This window comes from Charadrius vociferus, unplaced genomic scaffold (assembly GCF_000708025.1).
Source record: "Charadrius vociferus isolate BGI_N301 unplaced genomic scaffold, ASM70802v2 scaffold38, whole genome shotgun sequence".
In the NCBI taxonomy this organism is placed as follows: Eukaryota; Metazoa; Chordata; class Aves; order Charadriiformes; family Charadriidae; genus Charadrius; species Charadrius vociferus.
Genome location: NW_009650176.1, coordinates 3,917,520 through 3,936,727, shown reverse-complemented (window position 1 = coordinate 3,936,727; position 19,208 = coordinate 3,917,520). Strand labels below are relative to the sequence as shown.

Sequence of the window (19,208 nt, the reverse complement as noted above, 5' to 3'; positions counted from 1 at the left end):
TTATTTCAATATACTACTCTGACGCAGATTAGCCTCTCACAACTAGTTTTCAAGGAATGTCCACTTAAAATATTTACACTGCACACAGGAGAAAAGAGGGAATAGCTAGATGCTGGACAATTCCAGATTTCTCAGATACTGGGATTCTCACACCAGGCCCTGACGAGGACAGCGTTGCATATTCCTGCAAAATACTTTCAAGCAGGACAACATGTCTGCAAAATGGAAAAACCTTCTACAACACCGTATTCGCCTTCGCATGCACGCTGTGCGCTTACTTAGACAAACAGCAGTTCTGTAAGTGAAGTGCTTTCTGGATCCCGGCAGCGAGGTCTTGGGGAGTCGGACTCTCTGCAGTGCAGCTAACGGGGATTCCCGCTGCCTCCATGGCATCCGCAGTTGTTGGGCCGATGGCAGCAAACTGAAATTACATTATTTACAGTTATAATGGTGTAGCCACGTACGGTATCAGCTTTTACTAGTTACTTAGGTACATACCCTTCCTTCTTTGCTGACACTGCCCGTGCATCAATTTGCATGGCTGAGCTCACTAAACTGTACTAACCATTTCAGGTTGGAGATTTTCAGTATTAAAAACCACCTATCAATTGAGCTACTTAAAAATTTCTCTCATCGTTGCAAACATTTAAAACTCTTAGTCCCACAAAACAGGAAAAGTGAGAGGAATTTTAATCTGCCTCAGTCTGTAATTGCTGGTTGAAGCAAGAACTATTCACACCTTCACATCACTGAGAGACGATAAACCTCTACCCAGGGGAGACTGGGTAAGTTAGTTGGGGAAAAAAAATCCAGGTGAAAACAATTTGTTTTTCTTTTTTTAAAAACAGGTTCTCAGCTATATAATAGGATAGTGTGTCAGTAAGAAAGCAGAACAAGGAGAGGTGGCGAGGAATACACTGTGCACAGCCTGACGGGTGCAAGTCATAAATTTATAACTCTTGTAGGGTTTGACTGAACACACCTGAACACGGACAATCCTATTACAACCTATCCTGAGCTGCTGAAGGGTCGTGCTGAAGAGAGCACCACTGGCCTTCCAGAGTTGCCTTACTTCCCCCCAGTCTGCAAATCAGACTGTTTTTTCACCAACAAACCTGTAATGTAAATAACTGCTAGTACCAGCTTCAAATAATTTCTTTTTATTTGAATTCAAGGAACAAAGTACAAACCTTAACATTTGTATTGCTATAAGCTGTTTTTTCAGAGAAATAAACACAACCAATAGAGAAAATGAAGGTTTGTGATGTGTGTAGCAGCTTTCCTACCCTTCATTCACCCACCCCAAACATACTCCCTACTGTATTTCACCATTTTTAAAGAGAAGATACCTTGATATGGTTGATAAAATCCCCTGAAAGCTTCTGAATGTGCTGGAGGCAAAATTTGACACCAGATGGACTGAAGAACACGATGCTCGCTGGAATTCCCTGAGTAGAAGTAATGATAGGTCAGCATAGGTTATTCACTATTCCCGCAATGTATCTGTACACTTCTACATAAATCCCTTCAACTGTCTCTATAAAAATGTGAAGTGTTTTTATTGATGAGAAACAGCAGTAAAGCCAACAGAAAGGGTTTCCTGTGGTGCAGACAGCCTGCCAACCCCCCCTTCTACCACACAATGCTGAAATTCAGCTGTGACTTTAACCAAATACTTCGTCAAACAAGCACTTGCTGAGAAATGTACCAAAAGTATTCTGAGGCCGTACTCATTTTCCTGTTTTGCAAGAAAACTCAGCAGGTTATTTCCCTAAATCCACTCCCATCTATCTCAGTTCTGCACATACTCTCTGTTTCCCAGCTCACCTGGTTTACCCTAAGTTCTGCCCGCCCTGAGATGCTCTGGGAAAGATGAGGTGTTGCCTCAAAATGGTCTCTTCTCCCAAGTAACAAGTGATAGGACAGGAGGAAATGGCCTCAAGTTGCACCAGGGGAGGTTTAGGATGGATATTAGGAAGAATTTCTTCACCAAAAGAGTTGGCAAGTATTGGAAGAGGCTGCCCACGGAAGTGGTGGAGTCGCCATCCCTGGAGGTATTTAAAAGATGTGTAGACGTGGTGCTGAGGGACATAGTTTAGTAGATGTTTTGGCAGTGTTAGGTTGATGGTTGGACCTGGTGATCTTAAAGGTCCCTTCCAACCTAGAATGTTCTATGATTTTATGATTCTAAAACGGCAGACCCCTGGAAGGGCTTTCTCTCACAGATTAAGCAGCAGAAATCTTCTGTAGCCAAACAGAACTGCAAAATTCAGTCCGGAGTGTAGGTCCCAAACTCTCGAGCTGCAGACCCAAAGCACACGCCTCCTTTATCACGACTTTCTGTCTGACCAGAAAGATACACTAGTTGCACTCAAACTACATCTGTTATTTTACAGAGCTGACTTGGACGGTAGCCTGAGCTCGGGGAGGCCAGAGGGACACTGAACAGAGCGCTGCTCACTGGCTCACAGAGTGCCAAACACTCGTCAGTTCGTGTCAGCTCTCCATGCGCTAAATAGATACCCACAATATCATCAGTTAAGAACAACTAAAAAGTGCATGAGAAATGCATTTTAACAGCTTTACACTGAAATCAACATCTAATTGCAGCAAGCAAGGAGTTCCATAAAAAGAATTAAGAAAGTTAGAAAACACGTATGTACTATGGACTCACTGTTGTTACTGCTATAAACTAAATACCATGAGGTTCAGAACTGCAATATCTACCTGGGAACACAGGAAAGTACAATGCATCAGTTCGCCTGCCCATGCCATAACTTTTAGGACCTCTTGAAAAAAACCTTTAAAATCAGTATGTAATTTCACAAGACATCAATGCACCCATTTTAAAAAGAGGTGCAACGTGCTGAAGGAGTCCTAGTTGCTGTAAGAAGGAACGCCTGCATTTGGAATAAAATTAATCCTACACATGGTGCAGGCTCCTACAAATGGAAAATTCAGAAAGCCAGTCTTGAAAAAGTAAAAGCAATTATTAGTACCTTCAAAGCTTTTACTATGGACTGATCCTTGACTAATGACATTTACTAGATAGTTTTAAAAAGGGCATAACATTAATAACAATTCTAGCAAATATCTCTCAATACACTTGTCAACAGCACATCACTTGGAATTCTAACACTTAAAATTGGATTACTACACTCATAATTGGATAATCAGAGAAGGAATACTGCACATATGTAGGGCAGGTAACTACTACTGGATTCTGATTTGTAATATATAGCAGAGATGTCCAGTGATATTTCAATTACACTAATAAAAATTAATAATAAAGCTGTTCAATAAATATCCTTGCTAAATGTACTTTCTGACACGGTATTAATTAAAAAGCAGTCTTGTCCAGCTCAAAGGAATAAATTGAACATGTAATTATTTATGCAGTTATTTCCCAGTAATTCTGAAACATACGTATATTTTTAAAGTTAGACAAAATGTGAAAGGTTTTGTTTTCTTCTTCAAATAGAGGCACTGTGTCTTTTAGGCTCGTTACAATTGCTGTAACAAATAACTGAGGGACTCATGCTCTGTCTGAAACGTTTGCTAAAGGATCTTTTTGGTAGTCAACAGGGAAACAAAACAAGCCTATTCTTGTATCACCGCAAGTATCATTTACAGACAGCTGAAAAAAAGGAGTATATTCTGCTAGGTGTTACCATATACCTCAAAAATTCTCAAATTACATCAGCACTCAATACCTGTTGCGAGAAATAACTGCTCAATGATTCTTGCAGGTCAGCGTGTTGGGTTGTTTGATAAACAGTCAGGCTTTCCAGAGCTACACCTGGAATCAGAATATGCATTCATCATTAAACAGGGTTTCATTAATTTCAATAAAACACCCTCGACATACTAACTGCACTTAAGTGTACCATTTCAGGCTAAAAAGATTTAGAAGGCACAGAAAAGCTATTTCTAGAGCGACAAGATACACTAAAGCATCTGGAATCAGAGGACCTCGAAGCACACCGGCAAAGTGGTGAGTTGCGCAGCGTCTCTGCGTAAGTCATCTCCCACCCCGCAGAGGAGAGCGCAGGTGAAGCCCAAGGCCCATAACCTTGCTCACGTCACGCCACGGCTCCGTCCCAGAGCTGCGGGCAGCGATCCAGCCTCGCAGTTCTCACTCCTGTCCTCTAACTTCTGGCTGACATAATAGCAAATTCAATTTTTAGTTGTTCAAATTCAGTTCACAAGCTTTAGATCCAACTTTTCTCGTAACTGACTAATTAAAATGAGGCTCCAAGGGAAGTTCAACCTTTTTCTCGAAGTACTGTAGGAAGTACTTCTCTTTTCAGGGCTCCACAAGGAAAAAGAAGAGCTGAGGAATTAGGTTTCTCTCCTGTAAACACACAAACAAGAACTTTAATTAACTTACATTTTTAATAAAGAGTAAACACGCTACATTTCAGACATTTTAAAGGTATCAAATGTTGAACACTGCAGTAAATGCCGTGTGCTTCATCACAGACACAGCCCTAAGATAACTGAAAACATTTGCAGTGCAACTGCATCCACAATTCAGAGGACAGAGACTACTTAGCATGTAAATTAAAAAAATATTCCATAACTGTAATATGAATACATTGGCTAAAAAGATCTCACAAAAGATAAGCTGCATTTCTATTCCCCTTGCCATTCTACAAAGCAAAACAAGTACTCTGAAAGTTATCTCCTCCTCCTCAGAAACACAACCTTCCTCAATTTCTGTATGTTAAAATCCCACTCCCAGGCAATACGTAACAGCTTTCTTTATATAAAATAATGTTTATGCAAAGAAGATAGAAATACTGTGCTGAAAAGCTTCAGTCTATCTGAAACTCTATTTTCTTACTTCCCCAAGGAAAAACGATTCTACTTCCATTGTTAGGGTGGAAGTGGACATCCTCACTTGCTCTTGTCCTTTAAAATGGAAGTGACCTCCAACTTTAATTACTGTTATGTTGCCAACGTGCGAAAGCGCCTTGGTGATTTTGGAAGGACCTTTCTGATCCATGGCTGTTTATAACTTACCTCTTGTAAGACATGATCCACCTGGGATGCAGTTCCCATAGGTTTTGCATGGTTTCAGTACATTATCAGAGGGGTAAACAAATCCTGCTTAAAAAATACCAGCAGGTGATAGTATTCACATCACCGTCTCTTGGATTAACCCTCCTCCGTTCACACAGCCACCCTGTCCCTGTGCACTCGTGTAGGCCCACGCGCCGGAGACCGGGGAGCGCAAACACTGACAATAATCATCAGATTGTGAGTGCAAAGACCTGGCTCGGAAGGAGGAATTAGCACTGTCTATATGAGAGTCTCAATAATTTGCTGGGGTTAGGGTTTAAGCTAATTGCTTTGGAAAGTTTTCCGCTACTAGATTTCACCTAATAAAAGTGAATATTGACACTTTACAAAAGATAAAAGAGCATTTTAATCGAGGAAGAATTTGATTTTTAGATAGGAATTTAGCAGCAGACATTTTTTGCACAGTTTGCCTTTTCTATAAATAATGTATACAGAGAATATTTCAAGATTAAATTCTACACAGCTGCACACAGCTTGACATTCATCTTTCAAAATAAAAGGGAGTTCCTCAACGCATTATTTTATTACTAATCCAGATGTGTTAATACACATTTCAAGAGATAACTACTAGAAAAAGAAATGCCTTTTTTTCTTGAGTGCTGGAAGTAGATTCTTGGTTTATAGCAGTAAACATCAGAGATGCCTCAGGGGAAAAAAAAAAACAACAAAACACCATAGTAAAAAATCAAATGGAAAGACCCTCATAGGAGTCAACACAGATAGATCTGACTGTCCTAATTGCACACTAAGTTTTATTAGAAGCCATAGATACGCTTGTAATAAATTACAGGGGGGAAGGATGAACTTGGGACAGAACATAAAAGAGATTTTTAAATAGTAAGATAAAACCTAAATATTTCAGCATTAATCCTCCTACAACTGATGTCAGTTAACTGAAATGTCAATGTGCTATCTGTAACAAACACTAATCCTTTTTGACTTGTGTTTACAGAGCACAGAAAAATTCCTTAGTAGGTCTGAACACAATACAACAAGCATTGGCCCTACGGCTCTCCCTGCTTCTGTAACCAACACAAATGGTACACTGTAATAAAACTAAAAAATATTTGCCTTGAAAAGAGATTAAAGGAGTTAGTTAAGGAGTAAATTCCTTTCTCCTAACTCCTTCCTAGTTAGGGAGTAAATTCCTTTATTTTCCCTTAGCTGAACTTGGTGCCAAAGCACAGGAGGTGAATAACAAAAGAAATATCATTGTTTCAGATTTTATTTTTATTCTGACAATAAATTCTAATGATATAAAAATTCAGAGCTATTTTCATTTGCTTATCATTTTATGCATAGACAAAAATAAATACATACATAACAGGGAACATGATGTAATTTAATCTGTACTTCAGTGATTGTTATAAACTACTTGATAAATTGGGAGCGAATAAATATGCGGAATACAATAAATCACTGAGTATGACTGCATGTATCAACAACACGCAGTCGCCAATGACTGAAATTCACTGGTGGGTTATGAAAAGTGAAGGGTATTCAAAGGCAGTCATTTTTGTAAGGATACTGGAAGTGCTGCAGCAGTGTGTTAAGTTAAATAGCTGCTGGTGTTCAGGTATGAAACCGCCCTCAGGATACTCTACGTAAAAGGCTGTAAACACACAGTTCTCTCCTTCCCAGCAGTGGCTATCAGAAGCTGCTGCTGCCTCTGGAGTGAACTTCTCTGCTGCCACCAGCAAGTGCCGTTCCCTGTCCCACTCCCTCTGTGACTGCTGGCTCCTAACTCTGCCGGAGTGCTGGAAGAGGAGAGGGAAACAGCCGTGGCACCAAACACCCCCAGAAGTACCCGGGGCTGCGAACCCAGCAGCTCCCAAGGGAGGAGGAAGAGGAGGATGATCCTCAACTGGGCTGAGAAAATAGCCAAGAAGACGTTCCGATGCAGTAACTGTGCCCGTCACAGGCTCAACAACGAGGAATTTTTTTCCACTCCTAGAAAAAAGTGTGCTCCTGCGCGCACTGTTTTCTTTAGACCTGATCCTAGATTTTTTCAGATTCATACAACAGAAGACACAGGTATTTTTCTCGTCTTCCTTCTCAATAAAACCCTCCTCCTGCAAGTTGGCAAACATTAATTCATTACCAGAAGTAGATTTCCTAGCACTAAAAAATCAGCTAAAACCTGTCTTTGTTTTAAAGTATCTGTTGAAGAGTAGATATGGGTTATTCCTCACTTATGGCATTTTTGTGTTGAAAATTTCATTTTTAATTTTCACAATTTATTATTTAATCTCGTGTTGGCAACTATCATTTTTATCATGAAATATTCCATATAGTTGAAATATTTTATTTGACAATGAGTTACAGAGCACTCTGCCCATAAAAAACAATACTTCCCACCTCCAACCGCATTCTTGTTTTACCTATAAATCCCTGGTACTATGCAGACTTTGCTAATCAACACTCCCTTTTGTATCTAACGTTACGCCTAACAGCCAAAAATAACATGTCAGGGTTCTTGACGTCATTTCCACTACTGAAGCACCTAGCACCTTATTCAGCAAGTTCATAAAGCGGGGTCAGCAGTGGGGCTTTTAAACCAGCAGATACAATAATTCATGCAACATCTAGAATAACTGCAGATTGTCATTCGTTTCTCTGACCAGGGTGAGCCAAACGCAGACTATTTACTTTGGCTGAACAACATGGCTTGGCAAAGCAGTGGTCATCCTCAGTTCAACTAGTGGACACCGCATGAGCCTCTAGATGAAGGTTTCTGTTTCCCTTTTTAAATTTGGGGCAGAAAGTCCTTCAGCGAAGAGCGTATCTTTGTATCAGACTGAAAGCCAGCTTCTAATTTCACGATAAGGCTCCACTATACAGCTCCCTGCCTTCTTACATGAGCAGGGACATACCCAGGTCATATAAAAGTGCAGAGAAGGATCTGCCAGCTAACAGGTTGCTGCCGAGATATTGAACTTCAGGTGTGATTTTCATCTGGTACAGAGATTATTTTAGCAACGAGTTTCAGAGTGCTCAGCAACTAATTCTGCTGACTTCTAGCTGTCCCTTGTATGTACTTATAAACAGAGAAGGGTCAGTGGTCAAAAAGGAAAGGGCAAAAGCATAAACACGCAAACAAGAAGGATGCTGACTCTAGCATACCGAGCAGGAAATTCTTGAGAGAGCAGCCTGGGGTTCCTATGCCTGCCCCTAATATTGTTTATAATTTTTTTCCTCTGTTATAAATTGTACACATGATTTGAAGCATGCACCTCAGTTGCGGAACCCCTGGAACACCACCACGTGTGTCAGAAGCTCTGAGCTCAAAGTCACTGCACTGGCAGCTCCTGCTGATGACATTCTTCACCCAACTTCTGTAACCCAGGCTGTACAAAAACACAGCCTCTTCTTTTGCACCTTGTACTGACCCATCCACTCAAAAAATAATCACCCCCCTAAGCCTAAAAACATTTCTTATTACTATTGGAAATTTTAAGAAACTACAGTAAAAAAAAAAAAGAGGAGGTAGACAAGCTAGACTTTTAAAATTACCCAACAACCTGATAATACATTCACAAGCAGCAGATGAGCATTACAGCTTTAACCATAAGAAAACGGTTAAACAAAACATAAACCATCATCCACAGGTCCCGAGGGAACTGGTGGATGAGGTTGCCGTGTCACTACCCATCATATTCGAGAAGCTGTGGCAGTCTGGTGAGGCGTCCACTGGCTGGAAAGGGGGAAACAACCCCCATTTTTAAAAAGGGAAAAAAGGAAGACTTGGGGAACTATAGGCGGTCAGTCTCACCTCTGTGCCCGGCAAGATCATGGAGCAGATCCTCCTGGAAACTCTGCTAAGGGACATGGAAAATAAGGAGGTGACCGGTGACAGCCAACATGCCTTCACTAAGGACAATTCATGTCTGACAAATTTGGTGGCCTTCTACAACAGTGCTACAGTTGACAGGACAAGGGGTAATGGTTTTAAACTGGAAGTGGGGAGATTTAGATTAGATATTAGGAAGAAATGTTTTACTGTGAGGGTAGTGAGACACTGGAACTGTTGTCCCAAATCTCATTTTGCATTTCATTTTCCTAGTTTATGTCAATTTTACTAAAACAGAACAGGTTGCCCAGAGAAGCTGTGGCTGCCCCATCCCTGGAGGTGTACAAGGCCAGGTTGGACGGGGCTTGGAGCAACCTGGGCTGGGGGGAGGTGTCCCTGTCCACAGCAGAGGAGTCAGAACTAGATGACCCCTTCCAACCCAAACCATTCTATGACGATAATTTTAACTAATCCTTTCTGTATCTTCTTCAAAACCATTCTCCTTTAGTGCTGAAAAACAGATTCCTCTGAAACCACAGGTTCATTCAGAGGAAGGGAGTTCCCCTGTCTACTTTGAACTATGGCACGGTGAACAGTCGCCAGCATCAACTGGTTTGAAGCAAGGAAAGTCGGGTCACCTGAAGTTCACAGAGAACCAGCACACCTATAGTCACAATCATTTAAACCCTACAATTAAGCAGCAGTTTCAAATCACTACAGCTCTGATCTTTTAGTAAAAAAATACTTTGTGTACTGGGTCATATAGTAGTATTAATCAATTACAGAGTCTAAGATTTCATGTAAACTAATATTTTGTATAGGTATTTCGAAGTAATTTTTTATTGTCTTTTAGAGATATCACCGACGTTCCCAGAAGCTGAATTCACAGGTTCTACATATAAGAGATGTATGCAGTATGTACTTCCCTGCATCAGTGTACACTTGATTTTATATATAGGAAACTCTGAAATAATGGACGGTACATTGGCTTGATTTAAGTAGAAAGTTTTAGATACTTACTTGAGCAAATATATTCAGCCAATTTTTCAGCATTTCCAGACTTTTCTCCATATGGAATAAGACCAATTTCTTCCACTATAACCAAAAGCAGCAGAGAAAAACATTGAAATCAATAAGAACAATTCAGATTTACTATCACAGAAACATGGGTTGAAAAGGGAGACACAACTTGATCCACGCACACAGATACATCTTTGAAAAGCAATAAATCTGAGCATCTGAAGTAGTAACATGCTATGAAAGATTCGATTCGATTCTCGAGTAATGAAAAAACAGAAGCTAGTTCCTTAGATGAAGTAAGCATGTATAGTTCTAATGTGTATAAAATTACCTGTTTTCAAAATTATCCGCTTACCTGTATCTTTTTTTCTAAGCATCCTTGAATAGCAGCTAATATTCCACAAATTGTACTTACAAGACAGATTTATCTAAGATTTCTTTTTTTAAACTCCAGCTTACCCAGCGAAGCTGTAGCTTTTCCTACCACGTATGCTGGTTTGGTATTCCATCTTTGTTTAAGAGATTTTAACCAGGCTGAAAAACATTAAATTAAATTTAAGCACGTGGCAACAAAACATGAATGCAAAATGAATATTTGGACTTTAATCTACAAATACAGCAAAATAATAGTAACTATTAACACTCCACCACATATTTCAGCAAATCTGGATGTACAAAATGCATTTTTAATGTATTTTTCTCATTGTGTAAATAGCAGTCTACAACATGTTTTTAAAAGCCTAATTTGAATAAATAGTTCTTAGCTGCTTTCATTAAGTAGCATTTTTAATGCACACTCGCCCTATGCCAGATCATGTGCAATTTGCAATGTTCGTTTATATTTTGGCATTAAGAATTAAAAAAAACCATCAGAACTCATAGAAAAAAACAGCACATAGTACAAAGGGAGATTTAAACATACAAACTGGTGGTTTCAAAGTGAAGGCTTATGCAAAAAACAAATATAATCTTCTGTGACTACAAATAAAAGGGTAGAAATCTATATCTGTGCACTATGGTATCCTATAATGTAACCCCTTCTTATACAAGAAAAATATAGAAACTGATTATATTTTAAATGTACACAAAAAATAAGTTATCAGCTCAGAAATAAAACGTACCATAGACCAAAATAAAATTACTAGGAAATTATTCTCCTCCTTCAGGTAGTATGTTACAAATTACACTTCTTGGAGTCAGCTACCTGATCCTTATGCCTGAAATCCTTATGGGTCAAAAATAGATATACTAAGTCTTTTGCTATGTTGTCTTAAAATGATACGGCATAGGACATTGTTTTTCAGCCGCTCCCAAAATTCTTAATCAAGACTAGGGATGAACTCTAGATGAGAGATTACATTTGATCAAAAATCCTAAAACACAGCCCTCTACTCTTGACAATGCTAAAATAAGCTGACAGTGTATTTACTGCTTACTCAAGAGTGTAAGCTTACTCACTGTATACTGGTTAGTATGACTACAGCTTAAATATGGAGCAGATAAAGTAATTCTACAATTTAAGTGCACGTATAAACTCAAATAATTTAGAAGAGTTTACAAGGATTTGATAGATCATTGGTATGGTAATTTCTATTTAGCACTCTGCAGGATTCTCACTCACAACTAATCTGTTGGCTTTTACGTATTACCATTTCTTCACTGCTTTTTAGCTAATGCTGAATTCACTTGCTAAGTTTTACATTCCAGACAGGGAAATCTGTTTTTCTGTAAGACTCTGTATGAAGTCTACACAGAAGTAGCAGTGGCCACTTTCAACAAAACGCTCCTCTCTAAGGGGGAAAGTGGTTAGTAAGCAAAATGAGGCACTGCAGCAAAACATTCCTCATGCATGAGTTTCTGTTTACAACTCTTTTTAGCAAAGATAACCACAACTGAAAAAGCTCACACGAATTAGTAATTTGCACCAAAAGCTCTTTCCTTTCATTTCTAAAAACAGCCTAAGTGCAAAAAACCCAGCCCTCAATCTCTTAAAAGCTCAACTTAGCATGAGGCCTTTATGATGCCAAAAGAGCTAAGAGAAAAAGCTTTTTTTAAAAAGGCATACTCCAAACACCTACGAGTGGATGAAATAAAATTACAAAATACTGAAACAGAAAGACCAAGGAATCTAAATATGCACTTACCTTCATTTTTACTATTATCCTTTAAACATATCTTGATGGCTTCCAATGCTCTTGGACTGGTAAAAACTAGGCCTCCATAACATTCTGGATGAGAGACCTAATTATCAACAATAAATTTAAGAAGCAGATAAAAAAATGAGTAAATAAATGAAAAAATTAAGTTGATCAATTCTTTATACTCTCGTGAAGAACAAAACAGCTTCCATACATGTCTGAAACTGAAAAGGGCAAATATTTCATTAATATCATAGAATCATAGCTTGGGTTGGAAGGGACCTTTAAAGGCCATCTAGTCCAACCCTCCTGCAATAAGCAGGGACATCTTCAACTAGATCAGGTTGCTCAGAGCCCCGTCCAGCCTGACCCGGAATGTTTCCAGGGATGAGGCATCCACCACCTCTCTGGGCAACCTGGGCCAGGGTTTCACCACCCTCACAGTAAAACATTTCTTCCTTATAGCTAGTCTAAATCTACCTTTTTATAGTTTAAAACCATTACGCCTTGTCCTATTGCAACAGGCCCTGCTATAAAGTTTGTCCCCATCTTTCCTGCAGACCCCCTTTAAATACTGGAAGGGGCTCTGAGGTCTCCCCTTTTTCGCCTTCTCTTCTCCAGGCTGAACCCCCCCAACTCTCCCAGCCTGTCCTCCCAGCAGAGGGGCTCCAGCCCTCCCAGCATCTCCGTGCCCTCCTCTGGCCCCGCTCCAACAGCTCCGTCTCCTTCTGCTGGTGGGGATGCAGCCCGGGGTGCGGGGGGCTCGCTGGGCTGCCAGCGCACACTGCCGGCTCATGGTGAGCTTCTCATCCACCAACACCTCCAAGTCCTTCTCAGGGATGCTCTGAATCCCTTTATCCCCCAGCCTGTACTGATACTGGGGGTTGCCAGTATTATAAGTGAAATGTATAACAAATCTCAAATTCAGAACAACGCTTGCACAGACTGTATTAATTCTGAGAATCTGTAGGAACGTACAAGGATTCCTGCCACTGAAATGAGCTGGAAGGATGGGCAAACAACATATGAGATACTTACAAATTCATACAAGAGAAACAAGCTGTTATTCCAAGTAGTAACACAGAGGGTACTACCCAGACAGCTGCTTGCCCCCTGGCCCCTCAAACAGTTAAGATTACTAAAGGGCTCGCAAAGATCAGCACAAAAAAACGAAAAGTGTTCTTGGATCACTTGTAAACGCAGATCGCAGATCATGATACATTCAAACACCTAACAAATTCAGTGATGTTGGAGGTTGTCAGTAAAGGGAACCTCCCTCGGAAAACCTTTTAATTCAACACTTTAAAATTAAATACATACATTGAAGAAAGAGAAGAAAGAGAACATCAATTATGCAATTTTGTTCCATGTAACTAGGAGATGCAGTAGACAATTTCAGTACAATGTAAGGGTGAACCTCAGGTAACCTTTAGTTGTCACTACAGTCTTCTAATTTCTTGCTGTGAGAAAATGCCACAATACCTGTGACTATGTACAGTCCAAGAATCTAACTGTGAATTCTATCTGACCAACTGAATTCTTTAACAAGCATGGGCAACATACTTGACGTACACAATACTGTATTGTGTTGTATATAATATGGTATTGTATACAACTGTGTTTGTGGAAACACAAAAAGAGGTACCACAAAGGGCATTTTATTTGATGCATTATTAAATCAAGATAAGACACAGCATCTTGGCAACCATGGCCTAAATTCTGTTGAAATATAAGACAACTGAAATAATTTAAAACTTACCTTTTCAAACAAGCTTTCAAGAGATATGAATTCAAATGACAAAACTGGAATCAAAGTTGCTTCAATTCCGTATAATCCTAATTCCTACGAAAAAAAGTTTTACAGCTCTTGAAATAGATTTCAAACAGTAGTTTTCTTCTTTTTCAAAGAGTTGACTAAGTCAGCACAAATATTTATTTTTACTTAAGAAAAATACAAAGGCATCTTATTTGCTTTTACTAGTGAATCTAGTTTCATTTTGTTAGTTATTTAGTATTACAACATAATACTAAACAAACAGTTGTGGAACTGAGGGCTCCTGCATAGTTACAGTATATACCAGCACATAACCCTGATGTCCCTGAGTGACAAATGATCACCTAGTCCTGCAAATATTCTTGTATATCTCTGGAATTCTTTAAGGTCAATAGAACTGCTCTTACAAGTAAGACCTACTCACATGACTAAAGGCAACAGCAGAAAGGACCACAGTGACAGATAACCCCCTTTTCACATATTTCCAGTACGACTGCTAACATTTTTTTTCAATTTTAATTCTATACACAGGAACACAATCAATTTGTTAAAATAAAATTGTTTTAATATCAGTACTTTTTTGAGAGCTTTAATGGTGAATTCAGTACGAATGGCCCATAACTAAAATAATTTTTTCAGTAACAGCAAATTCTCTAGGATATTTTTTTTCTTAGATTAAGTTCAGACATGCACTCCTAATTTTGATTATTTTTCTTAAAAAAATCATCATTTCAGACATGCATTGCTAATTTTGATTAAGCATGTTTTTCACTTAAAACAGTTAAATTCATCTATCTTTCTGAACACATGATACTATTGTTTAATAGTGAAGTGACACAATTGTTTACTTTTTTTAAAGTTTACTCACTTTAATGTATGGATCTGGTCCTGAATCTTTGTCTTTGGGATCCTTCAGCAACAGAACCTTCATTGTTTACCAAATAACTGCAAAAGAACTCTGAAATACAATAATGGAATTTATCTAAATTAGATCTAGAAGACTTTCTTCTGAACAGTGACTTTAATAGCTCAGCTTCAAAGAAACCAGGTTGCTAACAGTTGCACTGCTCTCCATACAATGAGTAAGCAGTTAACGTACATTCTCTGGCCATGAACATCCACCCTGATAAGACCAACAAATAACATGCTGCCTTTAGATAATACTGCCTAAGGGAGAAACTATAATGAAAGTCATCAAGGAGAACACATTTTAAAGGAGAATATTTTGTAAAAGAAGTAACAACCCCTACAATGCAGCCACGCTCAGCAACACAATAAGCTCCTATCTATAAGAACTTACTCTTCTACTCATTTCCATGCTAGTTTCCACCCTCTGCTCATCATAACGAGTATGCAAGCACTTATTTACCAAGCGATTTAATTTGATGCATTTGGGGTCTCATCCTTTTCACGGGAGAAAACATTTGCAGGGCAGTGTTTCAAACTTCTTTTAAAAAACACAAACATAGTTGTGTATATATATACATATTTATACATCTGAATATAATACATATAATATTCATCTACCTTCTTTGATACATCAATAGTAAACAAGATAACATTGCAAAAATATATTCTGCTATTAAAATGAGAGATGATAGTTCTCAGTTCCTTAAAAGTTGATTCTGGTGCTGAATTCAAAGCCTGTTAAAACACGCAAGCAAATATACCAAGCATCAAAGTAAACAAATGGAATAATACAAACAGAAATCCATTCTCTAACTGCACGTTTACCTTAATTAGCTATGTGCTACTTTCCTGATAGATTAGATAGTAACAAATTCTCTTTAAAAGTAATAATTACGAATATTCAAATCTACAAACACCTTAAGTTTTATTCATTTGCAGGATGTGCATTGAAATCCTCCAAACTTCATCAAAGACAAAAAAGCTGTTCAAACAAAAATGAGAAAAGACAAGAGAAAAGAAAAAGCTTTAGACAACACTGGATAAGCAGGATCCAGTACGAGTAACCAGAGCTCAGTGTCACACATTCTTCTACAGCCTGAAGCACTGTGAAATACAGGTGGTGAAAAGGGCACCCAAAGCAAACCACCCCCAGGAACTCAATATCCGACTGTGATACTACGTTAATTTTGTGGATTTTAAACTTCATTTTTTTTAATCGAGGTTTTAAAACGTGGTTTTAAAATTAGACACGGAAGCGCTCATTTGCACAAGACTTCGAGCACTCAGTACTGACCCAAGGAGAACTGGCAGGGCTCTACAGTTCTGAAATACCAAGGCCAGTGAAGTCAAAAGGAACGACTAAAAGCACACACAGAAGAAGAAACAGGGTTTTGTTGAAGGCCATATTGTCCAAAAGTGTAATTCTCGCTGATTTCAAAGTAGATCCCATCCACGGCTTTCAGGAGTTAGACTCCCAAATACTTTTGAGTATCTGCTGGCTAGTGGCTTGAAGGAGGTAGGGCTAAGGGACCTTTCTCAGTCACTTTAACACTGTAACCGTCTTCACTTTAAAAATCCAACATTCTTGTAAAAACACACGTTGCGCATAGATCTTTGTAGTATAGATTGTTGTTCTGATATTGATGTTACTAACAATCTTTACTATAACTCCACCTTCAGTGCTTATGCTCTCAAGTATGATACATTTACATTTCTCTTAGTACTCTTAAAGGCTAACAGCACCAAGAAAAATGATGTTAACTCTAACCTACCATGCCTTCCTATTTCCAAAATATATAATCTTTAATAACATTATGAAGTCAATGAAATGTAAATGTAATGGAAAAAAAAAAATCCTTTGAAACTGCATAATACAAGATAAAAATACTTTTTGGAAAGAGCAATTTCCAGAAGTATTGTAATAAAACCCCCAGATGACATGAGAGAGTTAATTCAGGTGAACCTGGGGAAAGCAAATTTCTAAATAATTACTTCAGGTAGTTAGAAAAGAATTAACTTCCCATCCTATGCCTTATTACTGTGTCAAGTAATGAATAACAATAAGAAATGGGTAAACATCCATGCTTAACACGGTGACTTACGATAATCAAATTAATTATTTTGTTTAGATCCTATGTACAAAATATATACTGAAACCAAAGAATAATTCCAAAGTCATAAAATATCATGAACTACCGCAAGATGCAATTACCTAGCTGTCTCCTCTACAAAGAAATCCTACAAGCTGTATTTTGGACTCAGCCACCTGGCTAACTTGTATAAAGAGCAGGATGCACGGCCCTGGCACTCCTAGGAGCCACTGGCTTAGTTTCAGTTCTGTCAGAAGGCAGCTCACTTACTGACTCCAAAAAAGGGGCTGCAAGTGTCCAACATCAGACAAATTTGACCGAGGGAATCTGTAAGTTTGTGCATTGATGAATAACATGTTTTGATCTCAACTACCCTCTGAGTTCTTCTGGTTTAACCGATGAAAAAATTAGTCTCTTTTTCCGCAGTCATGGACGGTTTTGTTCTGTCTGCCTGTGTAGTTCAGACAGGTTCACACAGATTTGGTGACACGCGTGACCAAATGAAAACCGGTGGGATACACCCATTTCCAAATGCTGCTTCCTCACACCCAACACCGTGGGTGCAACCCAACCAAACTCACTTTCTTAGCAAGTGTGCCCCACCACAGTGGGGGACAGTGAATCACGGCAAAATGCCGTCCTAATGGGCAGGCAGGAGAGAAGGCAGAGAAGATCCCAAAGAGGGACAAGCACACGAGCACATTTTCAAAACAAAAATATGCCAATATACGCATTTAATGCGTGAAGAAGTTAAAACTCCATGATGGATTCTTTTTGTGAGGAAAAACATACAGAAAAGTTTTTGTGACTTGCTGCAATGGTGTGGGGGTCCCGCTGCACAGGGAACGGTAAGAGAAATAAGGTATTTTTACTGCTTTACTTGTGTCCTTGAGATGTTACCAGGGAGTGCCCTACAAATGACTGAAAAACAATTTTCGAAACAGCTAGCTTTCTGCTAAACACACTTAAGAGTCAAGAACCCTGACAAACATTCCTATTGAATCCAACAGCATTAAGAGAAAGCACATCAATAAGACATGCAGCATCTTTGGCAATTTTTTGATGTACTCTGAAGCAAGTACTTAAAATACAAAGGTATATTTTAGGTATTTTATCTATAAATTATGTATTTAATCAAGACAGATATGCACAAACTTCTAAACAACCATAATAAGTTTCTATTTAGAACAATTAATGGACTTCGCAGAGTCCAGCAGTGCTCAATCTACATCTGAAAAAGACAGCGTGTGTGAAGAACCTCAGTAAGTTTTCCACTTCCACTGGCCACCCACTTTTGACTCACTAAATAAGCACTTTGTTTGCCTGAGCACCAGTAACAACCCTGCAAAGATTTTTCTTCAGGTGTTAAAAAACTACCATTTAAAACCCATTAGGCTTGCCATCAGCTAATAAGAGGACAACAGATTTTTTTGTCTTGAGCACACAGACACAAAGATGAAGAAAAACTTCTATTAGTCAGTCTGAGGTTTGGGAACCATCCAATTAGCTCTGATAACAAACTACAAGAGCGACTGGAGTGTCTGAGGCATTATATCATGACTGAAGGCTAAAACCAGCTTGGTGCTATTTCTCTGAGTCCACATTACTTAATTTTAAGTCCACCTTACTTAATTTAAAAGAAGGGTAATTTTAGGTTACATTGCACATTCAGAATATTATGCTTACAGACATAATTGAAACACTTCCCATTCACAGCATCACACAGTAAAATTCAACATCCCTGTGCCCTCAATTAAAGTATAAAGCTGATTACAATGTGTATGTGATATTAGTATGTAAAAATGAGCAACACTCTCTCATATTAAAAAAAAAAAAAAACCTTTGCAGATTTTATTATAGAAAACATTGTACATAAAGAATATCTCTGTGGGTCACTCCACTTTCATTTCAAAAGCTGACCCCAAACTAATTGCGAACTATCTTTAATACAGAGCTTGTAAAAAGAAATAAATGGGTCCTTTTGTTTCTTGCTGCTAAGTGACACTGAGATCTGCAAAACATATTAAACTTTTCTAATACTGTTCTGATTATAAGCAACTGTATGGGTCACAATAAGGTTTGATTGCCAAGTGCAAAGGGAATTGTCTGTTCCATCATAAACATAAATGCAGATGAATTATAAGACACCATTGAGATATGATTTTTAAAAAAAAACTCTAAAAACCCCTGGGCTAGGATTTTTGATGCTACGCATTTCTTACCAATAAACTTTTACTATGATTAGATGGATTTAATAACCAGAGAATAAAAAAACCTACCTGTAAGGCTGCCATCAACTATGGTTCAGAAATCCACCAAATTCACAGCCAGTGTAATATATATACCATCAAAAAACAACAACAAAAAAAGATCTGAGCATAATTCCTTCTGTATGGGTGTCT

At 38.5% G+C, this 19,208-nt stretch overlaps 1 protein-coding gene across 1 annotated transcript; it reads right to left on the bottom strand.

The window, feature by feature from the left end:
- Positions 1–274: 274 nt before the first annotated feature.
- Positions 275–14,738, bottom strand: UROS (uroporphyrinogen III synthase). The gene is made up of 9 exons (XM_009892722.1): positions 14,676–14,738; positions 13,793–13,876; positions 12,040–12,136; positions 10,355–10,429; positions 9,896–9,970; positions 4,271–4,354; positions 3,714–3,799; positions 1,350–1,448; positions 275–421 (listed from the first exon to the last, which is right to left on the bottom strand). The coding sequence occupies exons 1-9, from the start codon at positions 14,736–14,738 to the stop codon at positions 275–277; spliced, it is 810 nt and encodes a 269-aa protein (XP_009891024.1).
- Between the last annotated feature and the right edge of the window lie 4,470 nt (positions 14,739–19,208).